This window comes from Aquila chrysaetos, chromosome 15 (assembly GCF_900496995.4).
Source record: "Aquila chrysaetos chrysaetos chromosome 15, bAquChr1.4, whole genome shotgun sequence".
NCBI classification, from domain to species: Eukaryota; Metazoa; Chordata; class Aves; order Accipitriformes; family Accipitridae; genus Aquila; species Aquila chrysaetos.
The window spans coordinates 1,044,735-1,068,892 of record NC_044018.1 but is presented as its reverse complement, the minus strand read 5'-3'; the positions used below and the strand labels follow the sequence as shown (position 1 = coordinate 1,068,892).

Sequence of the window (24,158 nt, the reverse complement as noted above, 5' to 3'; positions counted from 1 at the left end):
ACAGAATGTGCAAAACAGATTTAGGAATGCATAAGACAGTCCTATTATCAACTCAGCAGGTCCATCAGTAATTAAGAAAATATGATTAACACTATCCCTGGGAGAAGAGACAACACAGATCAGCTCTTAAATACCGGACAGGAGGAGCTGAGGAGTGAGCACATGTCCCACCCAGCCTGCGCACAACCCTGTCCCATCCCAAGGAGCACATCCCGCCGCAAGGACAGAGTCTAGCCAGCAAGGCAAGCAACCATCACCATAACACAATTACCCTCAGATGCTGTTAGCAAGGAATACGTTTATTTTTAAGACTTAAAACCATTATTATTAATAAATAGTTTGTTTCTCAGCATGCCACACCCCACCATGGCAAGATGGTTTGGTCTTTGTTTGTTTCCACTCCCACCAGAATCTGGGAGCAGGAATCACTTAATTTCTAGCAGCCCAAACAGAACACCCCTACCCCAGCTTCGCAGCAGCATGAGTCAGGAACAGTTACCTGTGCACTGAGATCAGGTCTGCTCTCCCCTCGCTCTGCCACAAGCCTGGTGGCACTAGAGACAAGCGAGCCTATTTTCCAGCACTGATTTAAGGAGATATTTTTCTAGCTTCAAGGTGCAATAAATTAAGGCACCAAAAATCCAGGACTCTCCAAAGATAAAGCCTGTGCAGATAGGAAGTGGTTCCAGTTTAAGAGAGATCTTTCTCCTACACCATGACAAATATTTGCAGGATTTTAGAGAGGAAGCCCTGCTTCCACATGTTTGTAACTTCACAAAGGGGTTTTTCAGGGTATATTACGTGCTGCAAAAGCACACCAGCTCACAGCTAAGTGAGACAACAGACAAACAGTGTATTACTGAGACAAAGTGACATCCTAAGATTTCAGATTGGACAACTTCTCACAGCATTAGCCCAGTCTTCAGGGCCCAGCAACACTAGTGGGAAGAGACGGGACAACGCAAGCTCCAAGCTTGGGACCCCAGAGCTCACTGAAAGCCTAAGGGAACAGCTCAGTTATTCCCTGGTCCTGCAGACTACAGGATCTAGTACTACAGGATCTAGATAACTACAAAGTAAATCATCCAACCTCCACTTTTTGTCAGTGCTGCTAGCACAATTTTGCTGTCTATGGGACACGCTCAGATAAGTGTTGTGTCCCGTTTTAAGATTCCCTGTAATTCTTGTGCAAGTGTGACTTAAATTCATCTCCCTTCATAATTATATTTCATTAAATAGCAAGAGTCAAAAATTCAAGCACAGCCCAAGTCATTCGTACACTTAGGTTTTTTCTCTGTACAACATCAGTAAAATATATAGGAGTAAGCTACTTTATTAAATAAACTCTGAAAACCATTTGCCCCCTCTCCCAGATTAGCCACCCTTCCCAGACACGTCATAGCCGTACAGACACATGAGCATACAGACGTTCAGCCGAGCCCTCCCACGATGTCAGCCCAGATGAACACACCAGCTCGCTCCTCGCAGGGTGTACCGTGACCGAGCAACCCTGACGTTGCACCCCATGCGCGGTGAATGTGTGAGCTTGCCTCAGGATTTCAAGTCTCATAGGCGGCATGACAATGATTCAAATTTACAAAAGAAAAAGCATTAAATAGCAGTTACAGTTTGCAGGTTTCCTAAAGCAGGAGGGGTCTTCACCTGCAGAAGGAAAATGCTGTGACCAAGCTTCTACGAACCACGTTGCACAATAATCAGTGTATAAGCGACTTTGTTCCCACGGTAGATTACATATGCACAATCTGCTGTGCTTGTTCGCTTCCGGATGCAGCCTTTCCAGAGCCTGGGTTTAAGCTACACTCTTCATTCAAGCACAGGTCTTCATTAAATAAAGTGAACCGAAAAGAAAATCAGCATTCAGTCTTCACCACCCCACTCTAACTCAATTGAAAAACTAATTAAAAAAAACCAAAAAGTCAATGCAAACATGTCTTTTACAAATGGACAGTAAACAAATATATCCCTGGATGAGACATGCAGCCGCTGAGGACACTGGTTTTGAAAAATATAGTATATTTGGAAGGACCCCACCACACACACGTCTGTCAGCTTTCTGAAAGTGCACACACAACCAACACAACACTTATTAAGGTGCTTCTCCAAGCGGTGGATTTGCTGCCGTTGATGGTCTGGCGGGAAGGGAGATGTGCAGACTGAGCCTGGCTGCACTGCTACAAAAGAAGAGGCTCAGGCAGCATGCAATGACCCAGCAGAGCCGACCTGAAACAGCAAGTTCATCCTGGTAGGAAGAGGGGGGAGTTAGGCAGGCTGGCGTAAGCCACTTTCTGCTGCCGATCAGAGCCCAGACCCCACTTCCAGGCAGGGAACGCACATGGACAGACAGGAACACAGTCCAGATGTGCTCCCAGGTACCCTCAGCTCGAGTGGAGGTACGCAGAAGCCACCTTCCCACTCTTACGGGAAACTAAGCCCCGATTTTCTAAGCCCCCCAAGTAGAATATTACTAGATGTTTTGTGTGTTGTTCTTTTTTTCCCCTCTTAAAAAAAAGGTGCAAGTATTTGCCCAAATAGGTGAATGCAGGAAGGCAGGACAGAATGCTGGAGAACTGTCGCCATCTGCTCCCTAAGTACCAGCCCAGGACAAGGGCTGTCTAGCAGGATTAGGGACAGACAGGATCTCCCCCGACCATCAGGATGTTCCCCGACCTTGTAGAAATCAGCTGTTATGTTGGTTTTGGTGACAGGTCAAGATGCTTTGCTCAGGTAAAGCCATTTGCATCCCCAACCAGCTTTACCTGAGCAAGAGCTGGAGTCTGAGGTTTCACTGGGAACATTCAGCTGGTCTAATATACAGTAATAGTGAACTGAAAGGCTACCCTCCTCGTCCAGTTTCACCCAAAACCAAAAGCTTGCATTCAAACAGCAGCAGGGGCTGCCCCGCACCAGTCCTGCCCTGGCTGCACTGGATACCGTGCGTACTTTGCCCTGATGTCTGTCCAGAGGATAGGTTTAGATCTGTGGTGATGGTTGAAGTATTTACAGGTATTTGCAGCAGTTATTTACAGTACTTCTGCAGACCGCAAGCCGATTTTCTCTTCCTCCACTCCTAGTCAATCTGGCGTGGGCTTCTTTAAGGAGAAGGGCCGTATATTGAAGTGCCTGCTCAGCTGGCTTACCTGGGGACAAGGCAGACACCAGGACCAGGTTAGCAAGGCTCGGAAGGACAAGGAGGAAAGCGCGCAGAGTGCCAGACCGGTTCCCAGTACAGCTGACAAAGCCCCTGCCACCTTCCTCCACCCACTTTCCCCACCACTGCCCACCCTACACACTGCCGACGGGCACAGCAGATCTGGACCACAGCCTCTGTCTTGTGCTATGGGGCCAGCCAGGCTGCCTGCCCCTGGAGCCGAGCCCTGTCCCTGCCAGCCCGATGCTGAGGCCAGCCAGACGCGTGGTTCCGCTAGGTGCAGCCTTGCTCCCTTCCCGTGTAACAGCCTCGTCTATCCAGGAGCAGGGTCACCTCTGTTCCTGCCCTCCTCAGGGGCAGGATTCAAAAACACCTGCCCTGAGCCCAGGCACGCAGGATTCTACTCTGTACTGCTCCCTCTCTGCCCCTCCCAGCAATATTTTTATTATTTTGCTTAAATTAATATGATAATCTCAGATATCTATATGAAAAATCGCTCCCTGAATCCATTTGCAATTCAAACTGGGGGTCGGGTACTTCGCATTAACCATGAAGACACACATAGGAGGGCTACAGAGAGGGGGGGAACCCAACACCAGGTTTTGGATAATCAGGCCCCTTTTACACCAGTCTTTGGAAGAAGCATTCACCACCTCCTTTGCAGATATGAGAAAACCACAGAGGAGCAAAAGCTGCACAATGCAATGAGCTTTCAGGCATGGTTCAGAGAACCGCAGACAGAAGGATAAATGGATGGTGTGGCACCAGCATCTGGTGACTGCAAGGTAACAGTCATTGCAGAACCAAGAGCGAGCAGTGCTGAGCAGCATCGGAGGCTGAGCTGGGCACAGAGTCAGGGCAGAGTGTTTATTCCTAATCATTACTCCCAAATTCAGAGCAGTTTGGGATTACGTCCCAGTCCCAGAGCCTTAAAAGGCTCTTCAGCTCAGTTTCTTTTTTCGTGGAAGAGAAGACTGCACAGATGGGCCCTTGGAAAGCTGGAGGAGGATAACGAGGGGAACACAAGCTCAGGGCAGCAGAGCACTAAGAAGCTCACTGCAGGGGATGGGCAAGCCTGGGCAGGAGGATTACACCATCCGCTCAGTCCCCATCTCCAGCTATGATTCCAAGACCAAATTTATTTAAGCTTCTTAGCTATTCAAATCCTTCTTGCACAGAAGCCTCATTACACTAATTGGAAAGACAAGACAACCTGGCTATTACTTCTTTGCTGTAATTACAGTTCAAACTTGACTCTGGAGGCTCCACATTAGAGCTGGGGTTCCCAGGAGACAGGGCTTCCCAAGGAGGGTGTACACACGTGGCAGCAGCCAGCTCTGTAAGGGACATCGGGTCCCTTGCCCTCATTCCTCAGCAGCTTCCTGGGGCATTTCTAATGGGACTCGGTCTCCTCTGAGTTTGTTCTCTCTCTTAATCAAAACTCAGGGAGTCAAGCAGAGCTGGCACAGAGCAAGGGGAACAAATCGGTCCCTGGATCTCCACACAGCCCTTGCAGCAGGGGAGAAGGCATTGCAGCTGCAGTGTCCCCACTTTCCCTAGCAGGGACATCCCCCCTTCCATCCTGGCTCTCCCAGTGACTCCAGCGCAGGGCACGTCAGCGAGGTTGCAGATCAAACTCGTCAACCAAAGTAACACCAACAGCAGTTTAACTTTCTATACCAAGACTCCCAAATTAAGCACTCCTGCCCAACATGCAGGCACAGTATCTGCTGCTCTGGGTACCTGCTGGAGTCACCCTTCCCAAGGGTGCAGGTCACCCATGCTGGCTTACATCCAAGCTGGTCACTAAGCCACAACCGCAGCCAGGATGAGTTAAACACGGTGGCAGAAATGCAAGTATTTGTTTCGAACTAATCTCTGGTACAACAGCCCCCTCCGTCACATTGGATGAAGCTTGCTTCAAACCCATGCGCCAGTCCGCACGAGCCTCTGACAAGAAAGTCAGCTCAAGCTTCATATGGTCACAGACAGCATGAAAAGAGAGCCATTCCCACTGACATTCACATTTTTAAGTGGACTATTCTCTGCCCCAAACAACAGCAGCACCCAAGCAAAGCCCGCAGTCAGAGCACGGCAGCCAAGCCCAAAGCCCACGTGCTGAGTTCACCTACCACGACCACTCCATAGTGGATGTGCGCCAGGGTGAGGAAAGCAGTTAACAAGTAGAGGAGAAGTGTTTCGCTGTTTGGCGCGAACCCGGACATGACCACGAAGAGCACCGCTGCTATGGGGAGCAGCATCCAGTTCAGAGGCTGGCAGCGTGTGCTGCTCATCTGACAGACAATCAGTTGGCACTGCAGGAAGAGAAAGCTATCAGAGCTTGCACCCAGTACCAACGCTGGAAGCCCAGAGCTGTCCATAGTTGCAGAGAGGATGGTCACACACATACATGTACCAATTGTCTGCGCTTACAGCTACCATCGTGCAGTTTCCCCGAGTTTCTCACTCGGGATCTTTCTTTGCATTAGAATTCCTGTGGGAGACACAGAGCAAAGCCTCGTGGGGCAGGAATGTAATAGGGAAACAGGCATCAAGGGCATCTTTAAAAGAAAACGGAGTTCCCTTGAGCTGACCAAGCCTTACCAGCATTACCTGCACGATCAGCAGAAAATCCTGCCAAGCAGCAGCATGAGCTGCTCGACCCAGGGCATGCACACACGGAGATGCTCAGCCATGCGTCTGAGGTGACGAGCACAGGTGCCTTTGTTAAGGTCTCAAGCAAGCACAGATGCAATATGCAGCTAAATTGGATTTTGACAATAAGCTTTAGTACCCCACATTTTAAGTTTCTCCCAAAAAAAGGAAGCAGGAACTCCTTTTGTATTAGCAGTTTGCTATTCACAACACAGAGGATGCATGCTTGTGTAAAGACACTCAATTTAACTAATTCTCTAGTTTCCCAAGAGTGAGAGCTGCAGCACAAAATTCGCAGACTCCAAATCCTGTCTAGTTTCCTGTTTGCTCTTTCAACCATAGCAAAATAGTAAAGCTGTTAAGTTAATCTTGACATCTCCCTTTTCTCCTCACATCTGAGCTGGTCTTTTTCTTCCTGCCTCCCAAGCATCCTGGCAGGCTTCACACTTCCCAGGGGATAAACTGGAGCATAAAGCAAAAGCCACTTACAGAAATGTTAGCAAAGGCTGTTCCAACCATGAAATAGAAGAGTCTGGGATGGACCTCCAGGATGTCTGTTGGGGACATGAAGATCCACGTGGTACAGAGCAGGAACAGCAACACTGGGGATACCAGTGGCAGCATGATTTCATACACGGAGTGGTGCTTCAAGGTGTTATTTTTATAGGCCCTGAAAGGCAAGCAAAGACATGAAAATACCTGGAACCACGGCTGAGAAATACCTGGTCCCTGCTTTCAGGAGAGGGCTGCAAAATCTCATTGGCCATTCTGCTACTCAAAACTGTTGGTATCAGTCATAACCACTGTTAGACAAGGAAGATGCACACCTTGATTGTTAACCCAAAAAACCTCCTGAATTACAGAAGCACCTGGTTGTCTGGTTCTCTGGGTTGTGACCAACAGGACAAGCCTACAAAAGCTGGTGGCCCTTCTCTGCAAGATGCTGCTGAGCAGCCTGCCAGCCCCCTCCTCCCAGTGCACCCTGTAAACTGGTGCCTTCTGGTGTGTCAGTGCCATTTTGCCACATGGAAAACAAGTCGTCTGAATACTACTAAGGAAACCAAGTTCTAAGAGACTTTGGGGCCTCTTGCAAAGGTGCTAGTGCAGGGAGGGAGTCCTGAGGACAGAGAAACTTACTTGTAGAAGTTATAGAGGCTCATCGGCAGCGTCACAGTGAGTGCACAGGCTGGAAGAGAAAAAGCCGTGTTACTGCCCCACAATAGAGGGAGACCATCACATGCACCCCACGAACAGGCAGGTGGTTGTGCTCTGGTTTAAGTTGCTCGCAACAAAAATAGCTCAGAGGTGCACCAAGAATAGCTCGGCACGTTTAAAAGTAGGTGCTCATAATTCTGGTCCAAGAGCTGTAATTACAAGTTAAGGTCTGCTATAAATTAAAGACATTTCAATTTTTAAAAGTTGCATTAATGAGTCCAGTATTATGTTTTAATAATTTATGAAGTTTCATTATAATACCGTCTTTAAAGAGACATGAGGCGAGTTCAAACTCCACTAGTGTGGAGTATTCATATATTAAGTTATACAACTGCCAAAGGAAAGCTCAGAATATCCACCTGATTAAGAAAAGTGCAATCACTAGATTTAACACAATTCAAGACATACTGACTTGAAATTGAGTAGCTACAATCAACCCCTAAAGAAAGGGACATAGACTAAGAAAAATTAAACCAAGAAAGAACTTCTGAATAAGCCAAATTTCATTAAGCAAAGACAGCTCTCCCCAGCTAAGCTTCACCTACATTACTCTCCCCTTTGCAGTGGCCCGTTCTGACTGACCCCTGGAGAGAAAGGCTGGGCTTTTATTTATTTTTTTTTAAATTTCATTTTTAGATGGGTGGATGGAGGGCAGGATCCCCAATCAGCAGAGTGCTTCTCCCCACCTCCGTGGCTGTAACCTCCCTCCTGCAGCAGCCTCAGGCTCCCGCACAGCATTTGGGCTTTAGGTCCTGCCCCGAATGCGCTGCAGGGCGGGACGGAGCCCCAGGCAGCAAACCAAGCACACTCTGCAAACAGCCCAAGTGCCAGGGGGTCCCCGCTGGCCGCCAGCTCCCAGTACCCACCCACACACTGGGCTGCGTGTTATCCCCTAAAAACTCCACGACTCTTGCTGAAAACAAACCGCGCTTCCCCTGGGCAACACAATGCCTGCAGCCCCAGCACTCAGGCAACACAGCTATTTGGAGGAGATGTATTTTCACACGCTCACAGGTCCCAGGCACGAGGGAGTCTCCTGTTTAGCATCCAGGGGCCAGCGCTCAGCTCCAGCTGCCTCCCAGCATCCTGGCACACCCGGCCCCGAGCAGCAGCCACAACCCTCCGCCGCTCTCATCTGCCCGCTGTGCCGCTCCAGGCCAGGAACCATTTTGTGTTTGTCTGCACAAACCCTTAGCCCCGGGTAGGCAGCACCAGGCATCCCCCAAGCAGCAGCTTGCACCTATACCCTCAGGATTGGCACAAAACATATCTGAGGCACGAGCGCAGCACTCTGCTTCCTTGCCCTTTTGGTCAACGCAGACCCAGGCAGACTGGAGTTAACTTCTCCAAAGTAACTACATGGAAGACAACAATACTTTGAAATCCTGGGAAAGGGCAGGCTGCTAGAACACCCTCAATTAGTCACTTCAATAACAGCCTACAGGAGCTTTCATTACAGCAAACACAACAGCGTTATCATATAATTAAGACATTGTGTTTTGTTAAAAAGGTGGAGTTTAAAAGACAGGCTTCAACATGGAGTTTCTTACCAATAATCATTGCAGTGAATAGGTCTCTATATAAGAAATTAAACAGGAAAGGTGCATACCAGGCCTCAACTCCCACAATGGCTGTCACTATGTAGACAATTGAAATGGTCTGAAACAAAGCACAGGACAAGCAGGCGTGAGCAACTGGACAGGCAAGTCTGGCAGCACCCTACCCGGCAGCGCAACGCACGTGCCAGGCAGCTTCAGGGAAAGGCAGCTCGAGAAGTACGCTCTAAGCTACATCATGTTCAGTTCTCTCCACTGGCAGGAAGGAGAAAAATAAAAAAAATCCAGAAACATCCCATGTTATAAGACCAGGTCTAGTTAAGTGTAGTAGCTGAGCTGCTGAGAAGGATATGACCAGGAGCTGCTCCTCGCAGCAGGAGCAAAGATGCCCTCCCACAGCTTGAACTCACGAAAAGCTTGAAGCACGAGAGACAGCTTTTATACTACAAGTTGCAGTGACCCTGAAGGGTTTGTTCCGGGACTCTTACCCATCTGCTGAAGCAATTACAGGGAAAAAGCTAACAAGGGATATTTCAGTTTTAATAGTAACCCCGAAGCTGGGTGAAGTACGCTGCAGGGTGGCTGAGCCCTCCACCCCCTGCCTTTCTGCAACAGGCAGAGATCTGAAAGCATTAGGGTTAAGCAATGCTTTTGGAAAAAGGGGCCAGAGTATAGTCAGAGGGGACCAGCTACAGTCTCCTTTTACCAGCAGAGATGATTATTGCAATTAATGCAGCTGCATTAATCGCACTCTCCTTCCAACTTGTTGCATTTCCCAGCCAGCATCTGATAAGCCAGAAGATAAAGGAGTACTATGTGCTGCGCAGTGCCGTGAGATTGCATCCTGGCTAGGAAAGACAGCTGCCAGCAGCAAAGGTGAATTGTATCATCCAGAGCTTGCTCCCAGTTCTGATGGGCTCTTCAGAAAGAGCTTCCTGCAGAGGAGTCCTTAATGGGAGATGGACATGCCAACATACCAAAGGGTCCATCGCTGCCAGCCTTAACATCAACTGCCTGATTACCACGGTACAAAGGGGCACTTCCCCAGGAACCTTTGCTCCAGGCACAGTGATTAACGTGCCAATTAGATACTCTGCTACATTTTGGCACATATCCTGCTAGTGCCAAAAGGCACCCCAAACTACCCACGTTTGTGTAATGCAGGAAACTAATTAGAGCAATGATTTAGGTGGCCAAAACATGCATCTTAGGATAGCAGAAACCAGGCAGAGGAAACACAAGGCAATATCCATTCTTCAAGCCTCATTTTTTGTGAAGAGTCCATCTACAAAAGCTACTCAGAACAAAATAAAAACCACACTGCACAAACCTCCTTAGATTTAATGGTTTTGAGCAGTCGAACTCTAGTGCCACATGACCCTGGCTCATTAAAGCAATTAAAGCTCAAAGTCATGCAAGCAGTCTTGGAAAGCTCTCCTCCTCCACAGTGCCTGGAGACAGGCTGAAGACACCCACCTCCAGAGAGCGTTGCAGTGACCAATTTACAAGGCTCTGGACACGCAGCAGAGCTGCATGCATCCCAGGCATGCTAGCAGTTTATTGAGCTTCTGCTGAAGCTGAGCAGTGGCTGCGGCAGCATGTACTTACCACCTGGCTGATGTCATATCCCCAGGGCAGGAAGAGAATCCCTGTGTTATACTTCTCCCAGTGGGAGAGGATGAACGAAAACAAGACCACCCATAAGAGGAGGTAGAGAACGAAGACACTGACACCCGTGGAGCCCCGTCCAAAGGTGGAGTAGACTGTCACGACAAAGTACACGCATGCCCAGCTGTCCAAGCCATGATCAAAGAGCTCTCCCAGGGGTGTGCTGGAGTTGGTCCGGCGAGCCTGTTTCCCATCAACACCATCTGGGAAGAGAAGAAGGAGAAATGGGGAGTTTTGCTGGATGCCCCCACGCAAAGTAATGGGCCAGTTTGCAGCCGACAAAGTGTGCGCAGCCAGCGAACAGCAGCTTTCACTACCTCCATCCTCTAATGGGGAGTGCGCTTCCCACCCCCCTGCTCTATTTGAGACTGAAAAAATGCAATAGTCTGGCAAGATTATATTTATTTAAAGCAGACCAAAGACAGAACTTCACAATTCATCTCAAAGTCAGTTCCAGCATCTTCCTTTCTCATCAGCTGCTCTGGGACAACTTCCTTCTATCCACTTTGCAAAGCAGCTCCCAGAAACTGCTCTAGCAGCCCGAGCAGCAATTGGATTAGTGCATGGCAGAAACCCAGAATCAAAAATTTCTCAACGGGCTCGGAGATAAGATGACACGCAGCCACAGCATGAACAGATGACAGACACAAACTCCCAAAATCAACTAGATAAAGTCTTACCTAATGTATAGGCAATGAAGTTGAGGAGACCCACGATGACCCACACCGCATTCGGAACGTGCTGGTGATCAGGGGCTGCAGAGATCAGAAAGACCCAAGTCAGGACAGCTCAGTATGTACTTTCAACGGGTTTATTTTGGCACAAGAGGCACAGCAACAAGGACCGGCAGCTCACCAAGACAAAGCACCTACAGAACTCAAACAGTGAACTGAGATGTTAGCTTTCCAGGTGGTGATGACAGAGCTATTCCACAACAGCACATGAAGCCAGGTCACCAAGGACTTTTCCAGGACATACTTGTCCTCCATCCCCAGCTCCCCAAAGTCACGGGATCTAAGAACTGGTGATGGCAACTAGCAACTGTAGCCCAAATGCATGACATGAAAGTGTGTGCAGATCAGACTCTCCTCAACCTCTTGCTCACAGAGCATCAAGTAGAGCCTCTTTGAGATGTGGCAACACCCTGCCTCTGCAGAAACACGTCAGGATTCCTGGCCCAGTCTCCAGTCTGTATCCTGCCAATTGAAACAGAGTTCCTCCTTAATAACATCTCCACCTCCTCCAGCACTGTTTCAGGAGATAACCATCTTAGCTGTCTGCAACTCAAGGAGCCCAAAGGTGCACTTCAAAAAAGCAGGAACAGCTTCTTGGCAACAGCCTCGCAGGAGGGCACGTGGAGGTCTCCTAAGGGGAACAATGATTCCGTGAAATGCCACCTCCTGTCTCCTTAGAGCACCACGATGGTGCCTTTCCAGCAGCAAATGGAAAGCATCATGTCTACAAAACCATCCAACGAGGAAAGCAGGCACGAGCTTCTGGAGGCCTCACCATCAAAATGAAAAGTTCTCTTTCCAAGCAGGACATGCATAACACGTGTGTAAAAGGGTCACAAAGCATGAGCTTCATCATCCTTTTGGCAGAGGCCAAGTTTCTGGATGCCTGATGTCCCGGGGATTCTCACATTGAGCTTCCTTCCCTGAGCTACTGTCAGCTTTTCTTCCTGTGGCTCATGGACCAAAACACAGTCCAAATCTTAGCTAACAGCCACTGATGCCACCCAAGCTTTTGAAAGTCTGGCATATCAAGAACAGTACTTGTCTACCTACCAATAAAGGCAATCCCAAGAAACAAGTATTTTTCCCACTTAACTGTGTTTTGATGATTGGCACAGTTTTAGAAGAACTAGAAGAACTCTTCTAAGGAACCTAAACCAAACCTGGCAGGGGCAAAGGGAGAGAAAAATATAGAGAGGAAGCCACTGATAAGTGAGAGTTATTATGAGGAAGGGGACACAAGTGAACCTTTGGATTCACGAACAGATGAACATGGGTACTCTTAAAAAGTTTAAAGCTGTACGTATCCTTGTCTTATGCAGAATGGTGAAGCTGAGAAAGAGGATTTTGCCTTTGTTAGTCTGAATATGGTGCTAGCATGTTTTTGCAAGAGAGCCATTAGCTGGGATGTAAAGAACAAGGCTCCACCTGCTGACTTCAGGGAAGCAGCGTTTCCCACATTACCCTCTTAAGATTTTAAAATAAGGATACTGGGTTCTTGTCTGCTCTGTAAGCAGAGCCAGTTCCTACTTAATATTTTGGCTGTTTCCTCCTCCCTTGCCGCATGCTGCCAGCCAGGCTTACGTCCACCCAGCAGTTGGAGGGAAGGTGTCATATTCAGACAAGTCCTTGTCACGAAGCCCAGCGAGTTCAACCCCTCAACTCTGTCCCTCCTCTGGCACAGCCACCTGCCTCTGGAAAGGCCTAGACTAAGAGGCCTTATCAATGAGCACCAGAAGTCACGGCAGAGGTGGTGACAGATTTCACCACTCCAATGCTTTGTGTCCAAACAGGAACATGCAGCCTTACCAGAAGCATAAAAGTCAGGGTCGAAGTATGCCATGAGGAAGAAGTTGAAGACAAGCAGCAGGAAGCCAGAAAACGTTATCAAATTTGGGGCCAGCCAGGTAGGGAAGATCTACGGGAAAGCAGCAAAAGAACACATGAACTCATTAAAACATGTAATAAGGACCACGTGCTGCTCCCAGCCATGGCACAGACCTGGTTACAATCGTCTGGGCATTAGACAACACTGCTTAGTCGCATCTGGCATATTACGGGGCAGCAGGAAGCTTCAGGCTGCGATGCAGTGAGCTTGGGGCAGGCTGCAGGCTGGAAGGCAGTGCCCTTTGTAATTAGTTGCACCACAAACAAAGCAGGGCTTTTCAGCTGACAGTTTTACAGAGAAGACTTTGTGGTGACTGGAGTTTCTCTATCCCACTCAGGGTAGGACGAGGTCTCACCTTCACTATCGTGTTCCAGAAGGGATGCATAACGTACAGAGACAAGGGGTTGCTGTCCACGGCACTGTACTGTGAACGACAAGGGAAAAACAAAAAACAATAGTTAGGGCTCCAACAACACTCGCGAAAAGCCAGAGATCCCAAATATTGAGCTTTCCGTGAGTACACCTGCTACCTGAGTGTTGGCATTGCAAGAACAGATGGGTCAAGGATGGAGTCGCACCCGGGACAGAGCTAAACCACCTGAAAAGCACCCACTAGCTCCAGTGACACTGGCCATGGACCCACAGAGGCAGCTCTCAGGTACACATCTCATGCCTGCACCCAATGCCTCCCCTCCACAGGGAGCAGCCCCACAAGAATAGTGGGTAGCATGCTCATTGCAGTGATTTTTGGAAGGTGAGGAGAGACTCGAGGACACACAACCTTTTTTTGCAGCCAACACTCCTGCCAGAGCCCCACACCTTGATGGCCACACCGCAGGCCTGGTGGCACTCTTCACAAGCAGGAGAAGAAGTGACAGTCCCATGGCCCCACGCACCCATGCCATGGGACTGATCCACCAAGGACAGCTTGGCATGCTCTTGCTTGAGCAACCCTATAGAGTCCTGCCCCACAAGACGAGCAGGACCAGGAACCTTCTCAGCTCAGCACCCAAAGGCGCCATGCAGAAGGGCAGGGGGAGACTTCCCCACCAACCGTGAGAGCTGGGGCCACTCCTGCAGCCCTGCTGGTCTTCAGGCCTCTTAGCTCTCACACCCCGGCACCCCTTTTGCCAAAGGCTGCAGGAGGACTGCAATGAGCCCCTTTGGTGGGGTCCTGAAAACAGAAGACTGTTCTCTGACAGACAGAATACTAACGGGGAGGTTCAGGGGACACATTTCTGTGCTGACAGCTCTAAGCAACCCAGACACAAGCAGTGACTGACCCCAGAGGTCCTGCACAAGAGCTGGCGTACTTCAGTCAAGGACTAAGCCCATTGAAATAGCAGCTACCACTGTCTCACCCCATCTCCAGTCACTTGGAAGACTTTCTCCTCCCAGAAAGAGAGCAGATATTTATAAGCAAGGTCTTCAAACCCCTCCCTTGTCCTGCAGATACTCCAAAACACCACGTGTACCACCATACCACCACACATCCACAGGTATCTCCAAATCCCACACATCCCGTCACAGTTTCAAGCATGGAGGGTCATTTGGCACTAAAGAGAGGTGCAGAGGCACCAGATTCCCAGTGCAGCCATGCAGGTGACCTGGGCTGGTTGGTGGGCAGCATGGGACATAGGGCTCCCAGCCCCATCGCAGGAGGTGGGGGCAGAGATTGGTTCCAGCAAAGGAGCAAAGTGATCGTAGCAGAACAGGCAACAGATTTCACTGTTTGGAGGTAGGATCCATGTCATTTTTCCTTATTCAGTTAGGGCAGAGCATTTTGAAGCAGTTGCCCACTGACCTGGTGAAGGATCAGCATCTCAATCCTTGCCTGTGTCCAGCTCGGCGAGCTGGAGTTCCCATTTCCAAAGGGGGAGGATTGGTGGGTGAACACCAGGAGGCCCATGGGTATCCCATGCCAGAGGGCTCCTCAGAACAGCTTCTCTCCATTAAGGAGCTGAGATTTCTGCAGAGGCAGCTGCTGCCCTTGGTAAATGGGGAGGAAGAGGTCTTACCCCTCATCCCACTGCTTTTAGGTCATTTGAGGTGGTCAGGGTGTGTATGTGGTGGGGAAAACAAAAACAGAAATAAAAATCAAAGACCTAGACAAGCCATGAAACAGTTTCCAGTTAGAAAGTTAAAATTTGACATCATTTGGCTCTCAAGAGCACCACAAGCTGTTATCTGCTCTCCAGCTCACAGCTGCTTCCTAGCAAAGATTACCCCGTCTAAAGTCCTCTTCCCCAAGTAACACTTTGATAAGAATCCCAAGAAAAAATTCATAGGCTACGAAACTCCTCAGCTCACATGCTCGGTGCCAAGCAGGGCAGTTGCCAGCACCCACCCACCGCGGGTGATGAACCCCACGGCTGGGACAACACCCAGCATCAGCACCTGCCACCACCTCACGCGACTCTAATCCCAGGTTATGAGCAGTGTTATGGAAAGCGATCAAAGCCTCCACCCCTCCTGCACCACCACAGACATAACCTATGCACTCTCTGAGATAAGAGCAGTTTGGCTGGTAAAAGGAAACCCATCAGCAGAGAGCAGCTCCTGGTCCCCACGCACCCCACGGCCTTGAACAAGCCACGAACTCTGCACCCACGGCTTTGTTCCTCCTGTGCTCCTCTCCTCGGCTGGAAACCCCATCTCACCTGGAAGCTGGGAAAAAAGTGATGGGAAAGGGCAAAACAACACCCTACAAGACAGATGCTAGCACAAGGAAGGGGCACCAGGTCTTGCCAGGCTCTGAGCACACAGGCTAAGAGCTTACAGCATTTGTTCCTAATCGGGTGAATCCCATCCTTGGCAAGCATTTCTGTACTCCCACCAGCTCCTCCCTGCCCTCCCCGTGACAGATCAGTCTGTCTCCCTGGGGGTTAGCCCCAGCACTTACATCCCCATGCCAGCAAGCCCACAGGAGCTGCAGAGCAAGCAGCAACAAACACTGAACTCAATGCCATACAGAGGCGAGGTTTAAGCTGCAAGGAATTTCCATCCCAGCTTAACGCAATTTCAGGGGACAGAATTCCAAACGCTTTACAAGATAATAGGATTTGAACCACTAGTTAGGGGAGGAGGAGAGCTGGAGACTGATTAAATCTCATTATCCCCAAAACAGCCTGGAACAAGAAAACAGACGCAATGCTTGGAGCAAGGCAGGGGAAGTGCTCCAGAGTTTCTGTGCTCATGCTTGTAAGGTACCTTGCGGAAGTTTCCCCACACCCATGTCCCGGGAAGCTTTCCCCTCTCCCCTCAAAGGCTGGGGATAATAGTCAATAAGCAGCTTTTTCCCCATGGTCATACGTGTTCCCACCTTGCTTGCAGAACTCAAAGACCTGGAACAACCCATTTCTTGGGGGAGAGAGCAGCTGTTTTGCAGAGGTTTGCTGATACAATGACCCCAGCTCCAACCGGTCTCCCGGAGGGACGCTTCTTTGCCTGCTGAGCAAGGCCGGTAGGTGCTCTATGAGCTCAGAGGACATCAACAGACCAAGGGGACTGAGCTGGGGCTGGCTGTGGTGCCAGGCTGCCTGCCACCCTAAGGGACGGTGCTCCTGGGCATCCAGGACAAGGCTGCCTGCCCAGGATAGCCACCTGCCAAAATACCAATGACCTGCCAGGCACCTTCAACTACAAAACTCAAAAACTTCCACCATATCCAGCCTCCCCACAACTGCTTTTTGTCATCTGGTTTTCTTCCTGCAGACATTCTGCCTTTTTACCTTTCTGCACTAGCAAGAAGGTCACAACCTGCACGGCACATGCACTCTGCAGAGGACAGCAAGCCAGCAGCACTGCTGGGGACGCTGGCAGTAGGTGAAGGAGGAGGGACAGGCAACACAGGCACGGTCATCACGTCCTCCAGGTGTGGGGCCTCTGCATGGTCAGAGCTGGAAGCAAAGCAAGCTGTAGAGACACTTCACTTGCAGCTCACTCCTCTGGCCACTCACCTTCCAGCCCACAACGTGGGAAGAGAGCAGGTCACACCATGCTGGTGACAGAGGCAGCAGCCTATCCTTGAAGGAAGCCCTCAGCCAGGCTCCTCATTCCTGCGTCAGTCCTCCAGGGCCAACATTTTTGGAGACTGACATTCCCAGAGAAATACAGGCTCAGGATATCTGTCTCGATCTGCCTGTTCATACATGCTTGTGCCTCGGAGCAAAGCTGAGGAAGGAGCCCGACAGCCCGAGAGCACCAGGCTGAGGCATGGGGCTCATACTCCCCCAGAGCTCATCTCACACTCAGCTGCTGCGGTTACTCTGATGAAACACTCTCCAGGCTGTAAACACAGTGGTGTTTTAGCTCACCACACTGTCATTCTCCCACCTCATCCTCACTGCAAATTAGCGTCACCTTTTCCGTTTTGGATCTCTACGCATTGGTCTAGTGACTCACGCATGTGACTATTATCCCTCTCCAAGTCTTTCTATCAAGGCCGATGACTACCACCAGCTAGGACTGTTGATTTCTCCCTCATTTTCAGGGTGAGAACATCAAAGGAAAAGTGTGAGCGCACAGAAGGAATTTTGTATGCCTCAGAGCCTCCTTCTCAAAGGAGACACACATTTGTAATGGGCCCTGCTCTAAAATAGCACTGTTGCATGCAGACACAGCTTCTCCTTACCACTGCAGGAGGGAGGGAACCCAGCCCAGACAGTCCCCTCAGCATTTGGTTTTAAACTTCTTAAGAAAAGAGCAAAGACAACTTTGCAGCAACAATCCCATCACTCACACTGTGCAGCAGCAGCCTCCCCTGTGCCCTGTCCGTGCCAGGACAGCCACGGGATCACTCAGCCCCCCGCTTGCTCCATCCAGCCACCCCACAGGGTGCCACAGGGCACCCCAACAGCCGGCAGACTGTCCCAGCTGCCCCGGTACCGCCACGGGTGCAGTGGCGAGCTGACTGGCATCGTTATGGGATTGAGAGACACGAATGGCTCATACAACTTTAAAACAACATTAATCATGCAACCAGGATATTTCTGGAAGATCCAATTATGTGTTCAAGGAGGAAAAAAAATACAGATTTATAGCTCAGATCCTACTAATAGCCTTTCCGTCAGAAAAACAATTCCACTTTTAAGTAATCTGGTTACCCGGAGCCAGCAGCAGACCAAACGCTGTCGCACGGGTGCCCTGGGCGCATCAGTGTCAGACATCCAAACGGATCCAGGGTAGGCTGGGGGAGTACAGCACTGGTGGCACAGGCACCTGCGCTGCGGACAGCAAGCAAAGAAGGATTTGTACGCTGCATTTTGCTCGCAGGCATTCCGGCAAGGTCCATGGCAGCCTGGACCTTGTGTTGGCCGCTGCTGGCCGCAAGTTGGCATATCACTGCTTGCACTGGCAGAAGGAGCAGGGCAGAGAAAGCCTCAGCAGAGCAGCTCCAGCAAGTCCATAAGGCCGTTTCCTATAAATCTCCTTAAGTACAAAGAGGGCACAAAGCTAAGAACCTTCTCCCATCAGACTCGAGATAAGCCAGGAGGCAGCGAACTCGACAAAGCCCGGCAAACTTAATTGAGCAGAGCCATGCCAGTGCAAACAAGTCACGTTTGCACTATGCCCACACTGCACTGATGCATGAGAAGTCACATCGTGCTTTAATGATACTTATTAACTCGAGTCTTGTTTATCTTTTCTAAGGTCATTTCTCAGCTGGCATAAGAATGGAGTACATTGGCAGTGGTAAACCCGCAACCACCACACCAGCAGAATGGTTTGGCTCCCACCACAAGCAGCAGCAGCTCAGCAGGCAGAAAACAGCACAAAGGATGTCCCGTCTGCCTGCCCCGCGACAGGAACAACTGCCCGAGCAGTCAGCAGCGCAAGCTTCAACGCCGGCATCGCCTCCCTCCTCCTGCCTGCTGTCCACCATGCAGGTTTTAGACCCCTAGCAATTAAAGCTCAGAGCAGAAGTACTGCAGAGGGATAAAACAAGCACGCTTGCATGCAAAGCATCAGCAAGTGGCCCAGGCAGAGCGGATACACAGCACATCTCCACCCAGCCTAACCCAGACCCAGCCACTCCGCGGACCAGCCTCGCTCCCCAGCACAGCGGCTCATGAAGGGACCTGCCTGTGGTCACCCCAGGAGCTCACCTTACGAAGACCCACCTGATAGGGAGCCCACACCCAACTCGATCCTTGGCTATGTGAGCTCCAGCAGGCTCATCCAGAGGGCTGCAGCTCTGTGCCGGCACCAGGGCCACCCCGCAGTGGGATGGAGCAAGCAGCCAGCCCCAATACCCTACGGCAGAGTCCTGACCCCCTCCCATCACCATGCTGGGGGAGGTGGGGGGAATCATTTCCCCATGGATACATAACAAGGAGCAACACTTGATGTTGATGGCAGGCTTCAGCAAACAGCCTGCCAATTTCCACTGCATCCAGGAGCTCTCTCTGTTTGGGAGCATTAAATATCCATGAATATGGGTCACCACCGCTTCTGCTACAGTTCGAGGTGATCGGCTGCAGAAAGGATGCACAGATGGTGAGCACAGGAGTGGGAAACATGAACCTTCAGGGGCCTGAGGCAGGGATACAGTTAGAGGAGGATCAGCCAGCGACGAGCCTCTGGAGTGGGAATCAAGGGATCAGAGCAGTGACTCTGGGGAGGAAAAACAGGGGGAGAAACAAAAGGCAGAAGCAAAAACGCACAAACAGGAAACCTGTTGCAATAACACTGCGACAGCCTAAAGACTTTCCTACAGCTGCCAGAGCTGTTTCAGACTTCAAAAAAGAGGACTGAAGTACCTGAGAGGGGGATCAGACTAGTTTTGCAAGCCTGTTCCTAGTGCCGAAGGAGAACAGAAGGGACCAGGGTGAGCACAGCAATGCAACCTGGGCAAGGGGGCAGGGGAGAAGGCAGCAGTCGCTCTCCATCCCCAGGCACACTTTGACATCCACCCTGTGCCCTCCTGAGGGCATTCAGACCCAGCAGACCACCCCAAACCCAGTTTCCTGCTGGATCAAGTGAGGTGAATTGACCCCTCCAGGCTGGGCTTCCCCTCGCAGAGGCCACGAGCCACTGGGGGGGTGCGGATGCTTGCAAGATCGCAACCCCAGTCTCCTCTCCAGAGGACCACAAGGCCAGGCAGAAGTGGGCCAAATTCAGGAAACAGCTGGGTTTGATGCCAACCCACCAACCAGGAGAATACACGAGTCAGTGCAAGAAAAGAGAATTTGTTACAATCCCTAGAAAAAGAAATCAAGTTGAACTTTAAAGTATACCTATCAAAGCAAAACACAAGCCCACGCATATCTGGAGATGATTACAGATGAAGCAAGGCACTGCAGGGAAGGAGGGGGAAGGCTACCTTCAAGTTTCAACAGAGCCTACGTGAAAGGCACAAATAAAACATTTTTTTCCAAAGCACATAACCCTCTACAGTACATAACACTCTGCCTCTCTCTATATCCCTCATCCTGCCTCTCCACAAAGAGGAAATTCACAATTAACAGGAAAAAGGATGTGCTACTTCATAAGCCCTGACATCTTGCTGTGCCTCGAATCTTGCACAAAGCAAGTCAGGTCAATTATACAAGCCCTAATAACGCAGCCATTTTCTGAGCCAGCTATGGGAAGTGATACTTCAATTTCCACAATGCACTCCAGTTCTCTTCCAAAAAGTCCCAACAGCCAAATACTTGCTGCTAATTAGCAGAGAGTGACTTTTATGATCTAGTTCATTGTAGCCAAGATTCAACATGCACCAATAAACACTGCAGTAAACTTTCAGTGCAATTAGAGAGACCCAAGATGGACTGACAAGCAGCCTACACTATTTTTAAGTGACTGCTCTCCACGTCTTGCAACACTGGGTAGGCACTCAAGGTAGAGCTACGACCCAGCTCTCCTCCGCATGCCACCCACCAGACCTGCCTCTCAGACAGGGCTAGGGCTCCTCCAGCACATGGAAAGGGGTCAAACAGCCAAATACTCCAGCACGCTTACCGGTGTCGCCCACCTCAACTACTTCTTCCTTTCCACGTCCCTGTGGTCATTCATTTTGGGACTGGCTCTGTGTTGACACTGACAACAGGGACAGGGGAGCACAGCAGAGCCGGAGCACTCAGCCGGCTGCCTGCTCCCTACAGAGGGTGAGGGAGATGTATACAACCATCACAGCAGACTCCAAGCAGGACAGCAAAGGAGGAAGGTGTGTGCAAAGATCTATCAGATATCCAAAGCAAAAATGCAGAGTAAATAACAGACTTTTTCCTTTTTAAAGGGAATCTAAAGAGCAAAAGGCTGCTGAGGAGCAGCACTGCTTCCTACTCCTCCCTTGTGCTCACACCCATGAGAAAGGTAGCTGGTTTTAGCAGACATCCCCAACCACCGGCTCAGAACAGCAACCTTCTGTTTCAGGTGGGGCAAAGGATGCAGAGGGATGTGGGCAGCAGTCAGCTGGGCAGAGCAAGAGTTGCATCCTCCACCTGCACAGCAAGAGAAGAGCCAGAAGGGCTCTTGCTGCAGGGCAGGACAAGGAATCCACTACCTGCACCCATCGCACGTGCAAGCTGCCCAATTCACACCTTTAAGGGTAGGGACTGCAGTAAAAAAACCCACACAAACAGCAGTGCGGAGCCAAAGACAGCTCCCCTCCCCAGAAAGAAGAGGCAGAGAGGTGGTTTGCAGCATCACAAGCCTCACCCCGTGAGCATCAACCAAACTACCAAGAGAAGGAGCAGCCCTGGCCTGACAGCCGTGCTGATGCACCAGCTGTTTGGCAGCCAACACAGCTAAACTGCACGTCCGTGGGCAAGTCATCTTGTCATATAGAAACCCACAGACCTTTGAATTTCCTCCAAGAAAACCCTACAGGACCCACCATGGACTGAAGTAGCAGTAGGTCCCCAACCACAAAGGGCTTCATCACTGCCACTATATGGCTGAAAACAGAGAGTCTGGGAATCCCCCGCCAAAACATGGTTCAATATCTTTGATACCCTGTAGAGCAAAGGCCACCGTTCAGAATCCAGACCTGTGGCAGCACCAAACAGCAGCCCAAGCTGCTGGCAGCAATTTCAGGACTGTTCAGGATGGAGAGATGTAAACACACACAGACTAGGTCCCGGGAGCGGAACTAGCTCATCACTCATCAAAACCTTACAACACACATCAGAAGTGTCTCTAGAAAGCAAGATAAATCCCTTACCCTCATCTCATTGCTTAGCACAGAGCAAAAGTTCAGCCAAGGCTCATGAGCCAGGTCATTTCCAGTTAACCTAAAAGCGCTGCTACTGTCTCCTCCAACCACGGCAGCGGGGCAGTTTTCAGACCACAAGAGCTGCAAGGGACACACTAAGCTGGGCAGAGGTTCAAAACTGTGAATTTAACTGCAGGACAGGAGAAGAAAAAAAAAAACACCTCTAACTTTTACAGCTGCTCATCTCAGAAGTCATGGAGTCTAGGAGGACTTCTGGACTTCGTTACAGCATCCTCCGCAACACAGCGCAGCCAAGCAGCACCTTGGGAAGCTGTGCGCAGTTTAAAGGCAGACAGAGACACGCTGTCTCACAGCAATTAGAAGAGCCCTTGGGGAAGGAATTAAGTGATTCAAGAACAGGGCTCAAAAGCTTCCCCTCCTTCACACCCTTCCTGCTAAGGACCCTGCAGGAAAAGGCAAGCTGTTTGTCTGGGGGTGAGGAAGACCAGCCTTTTAATGACCAGGCCTCAAGCCTCAAATCCACATCCCTAGCATCAAAAAGCTTTCCTTTCTGCTGCTCTCACTACCAGTTTTGCTGTTGTTCCACTGGTCTGAACTGCCACTGGCATACATTGGTGTCTCTGCTCAGCAGAGCAAACCCTGCAGAGATCTCTTTAGGGCTCGTATTTCCAGAGCAGCCTATAAAAGCCTGCCAGGGACAGCTTCCAGCCATCTGCTTCCCACAGCGCAGCATCTGTAGCCCTGCTCTCCATGGCACTTGAAGTCTGAAGGCAAGAGGATTTCCTGAGGCTGGTTGAGGGGAAGTGCACCCTCTTCTTCAGGGCAGAGAGGACACCATATGGGACCAGCAGTCCTGCTTCATGCTGTTTGCTAAGGGACCTATAGAAACTGTTCAATCAACAGCCAAAGCATGATATATGCATGACTCGTGGCTCTGCAGTGCCTGGCAGGTCTGCTGCCAGTGCTGGCTTGGGCTGGTGACAGCCCAGGAGATCAGGGGTTCCCACCTGGAAGAAGGGTGCAGAAAAGGGAGAAGAGCATCCAGAAGGAGAGTACTTTCCACAATAAAAAGAAATCCTTTAAGCTAGATGCCTAGCCCTTTGGTGCATTCAGTGCACCAGGTCTTCCAAGCTAAGGTTGCATCTGACACTGCAGGACAACTGTGCCTGACATACTGCAAACCCAGTCCACTGTAGCGACCCTGACCAGGAGATCGCTGTACATTGAGGAGTCGGTGACCCACATCACAGTCAGCCTGAGTGTGCCCAGGCCCATGCTGTGCTGCAGAGATCCCTCAGCCACAGGATAAACTCAGCCAGCTCGTTGCAGTAGAGAAGCCTGCAGGCAGCTCCCAGTCAGCATCAGTAATGGGGCCACCTGTGTGTCCTTGCCTTTATGTAGAAGTGCAGCAGGAAGCTCTCACTAACATCCTTTCCATCTGACACTGGAAATGAGCAAGAGTTGCTTTCCTGTAAAAAAAAAATCCTGTAATAGTTCAAACGATCGAAATGAGGGAAGCATCTTCTACAGACGGGGTCTGCCCAGCATGCCACGCATGATCAGAGGCCCATTTGATGCTACACCACCTGGGGTTCCCGCCATCTAAAAGGGATCTAAGATTATATATACTATTCTCTCCTTATAGTGTTACATCTAATAAATAGCATTTTAAATGGCACCTTACAGAATCCAGGTGCCCTTCTTAGTGGGATAACAGACCAGCACCTCCTGGTGCAAAATCTCTGCTATGTATGAACCCACCACAGGGCTTGCATGCTCTCAACCACACAGCTATGCTCAGTACAAGATGCCTTCTCCATGCTCAGGAACATGCAGCTGGAGAAGAGCCCTCCTTTCCCAAGGCAAGAGATGTCACCCCTCACAGCTGCAGCCATCCTGCAGCAGCTGCTCTGGGCAGCTCTACACTGGACGTCTCAGTAGGAGAGAGATGCTGGGACCTGCCGAGGTACTCCCCTCTGCACTGGGAGAACGGAACGAGCTCACAGCAGATCGCCGGCCAAACCCACAGCAAAGTGTGGGTCCCTGCAGAGAGAAGCTGGGCTGAGCATCAAGTCAGGACATTTTTTCTAGCACT

The 24,158-nt window shown here is 50.3% G+C and overlaps 1 protein-coding gene across 2 annotated transcripts in view; it reads right to left on the bottom strand.

Annotated features, from left to right (window-relative positions):
- Positions 1-278: 278 nt before the first annotated feature.
- SELENOI (selenoprotein I) overlaps positions 279-24,158 on the bottom strand; it is a 30,021-nt gene continuing 6,141 nt past the window's right edge. The window contains exons 2-10 of one of the 2 annotated variants that reach the window (XM_030036837.1): positions 13,241-13,309; positions 12,807-12,915; positions 10,944-11,018; positions 10,204-10,466; positions 8,590-8,698; positions 6,962-7,010; positions 6,314-6,494; positions 5,302-5,484; positions 279-3,158 (exon numbers count right to left, since the gene is read on the bottom strand). In XM_030036837.1, the coding sequence (XP_029892697.1) occupies positions 3,042-3,158; positions 5,302-5,484; positions 6,314-6,494; positions 6,962-7,010; positions 8,590-8,698; positions 10,204-10,466; positions 10,944-11,018; positions 12,807-12,915; positions 13,241-13,309 (1,155 nt within the window). In that variant the 3' untranslated portion in view covers positions 279-3,041. The remainder of the gene's footprint in view (positions 3,159-5,301; positions 5,485-6,313; positions 6,495-6,961; positions 7,011-8,589; positions 8,699-10,203; positions 10,467-10,943; positions 11,019-12,806; positions 12,916-13,240; positions 13,310-24,158) is intronic. The other variant, XM_030036839.1, reaches the window with a different exon arrangement.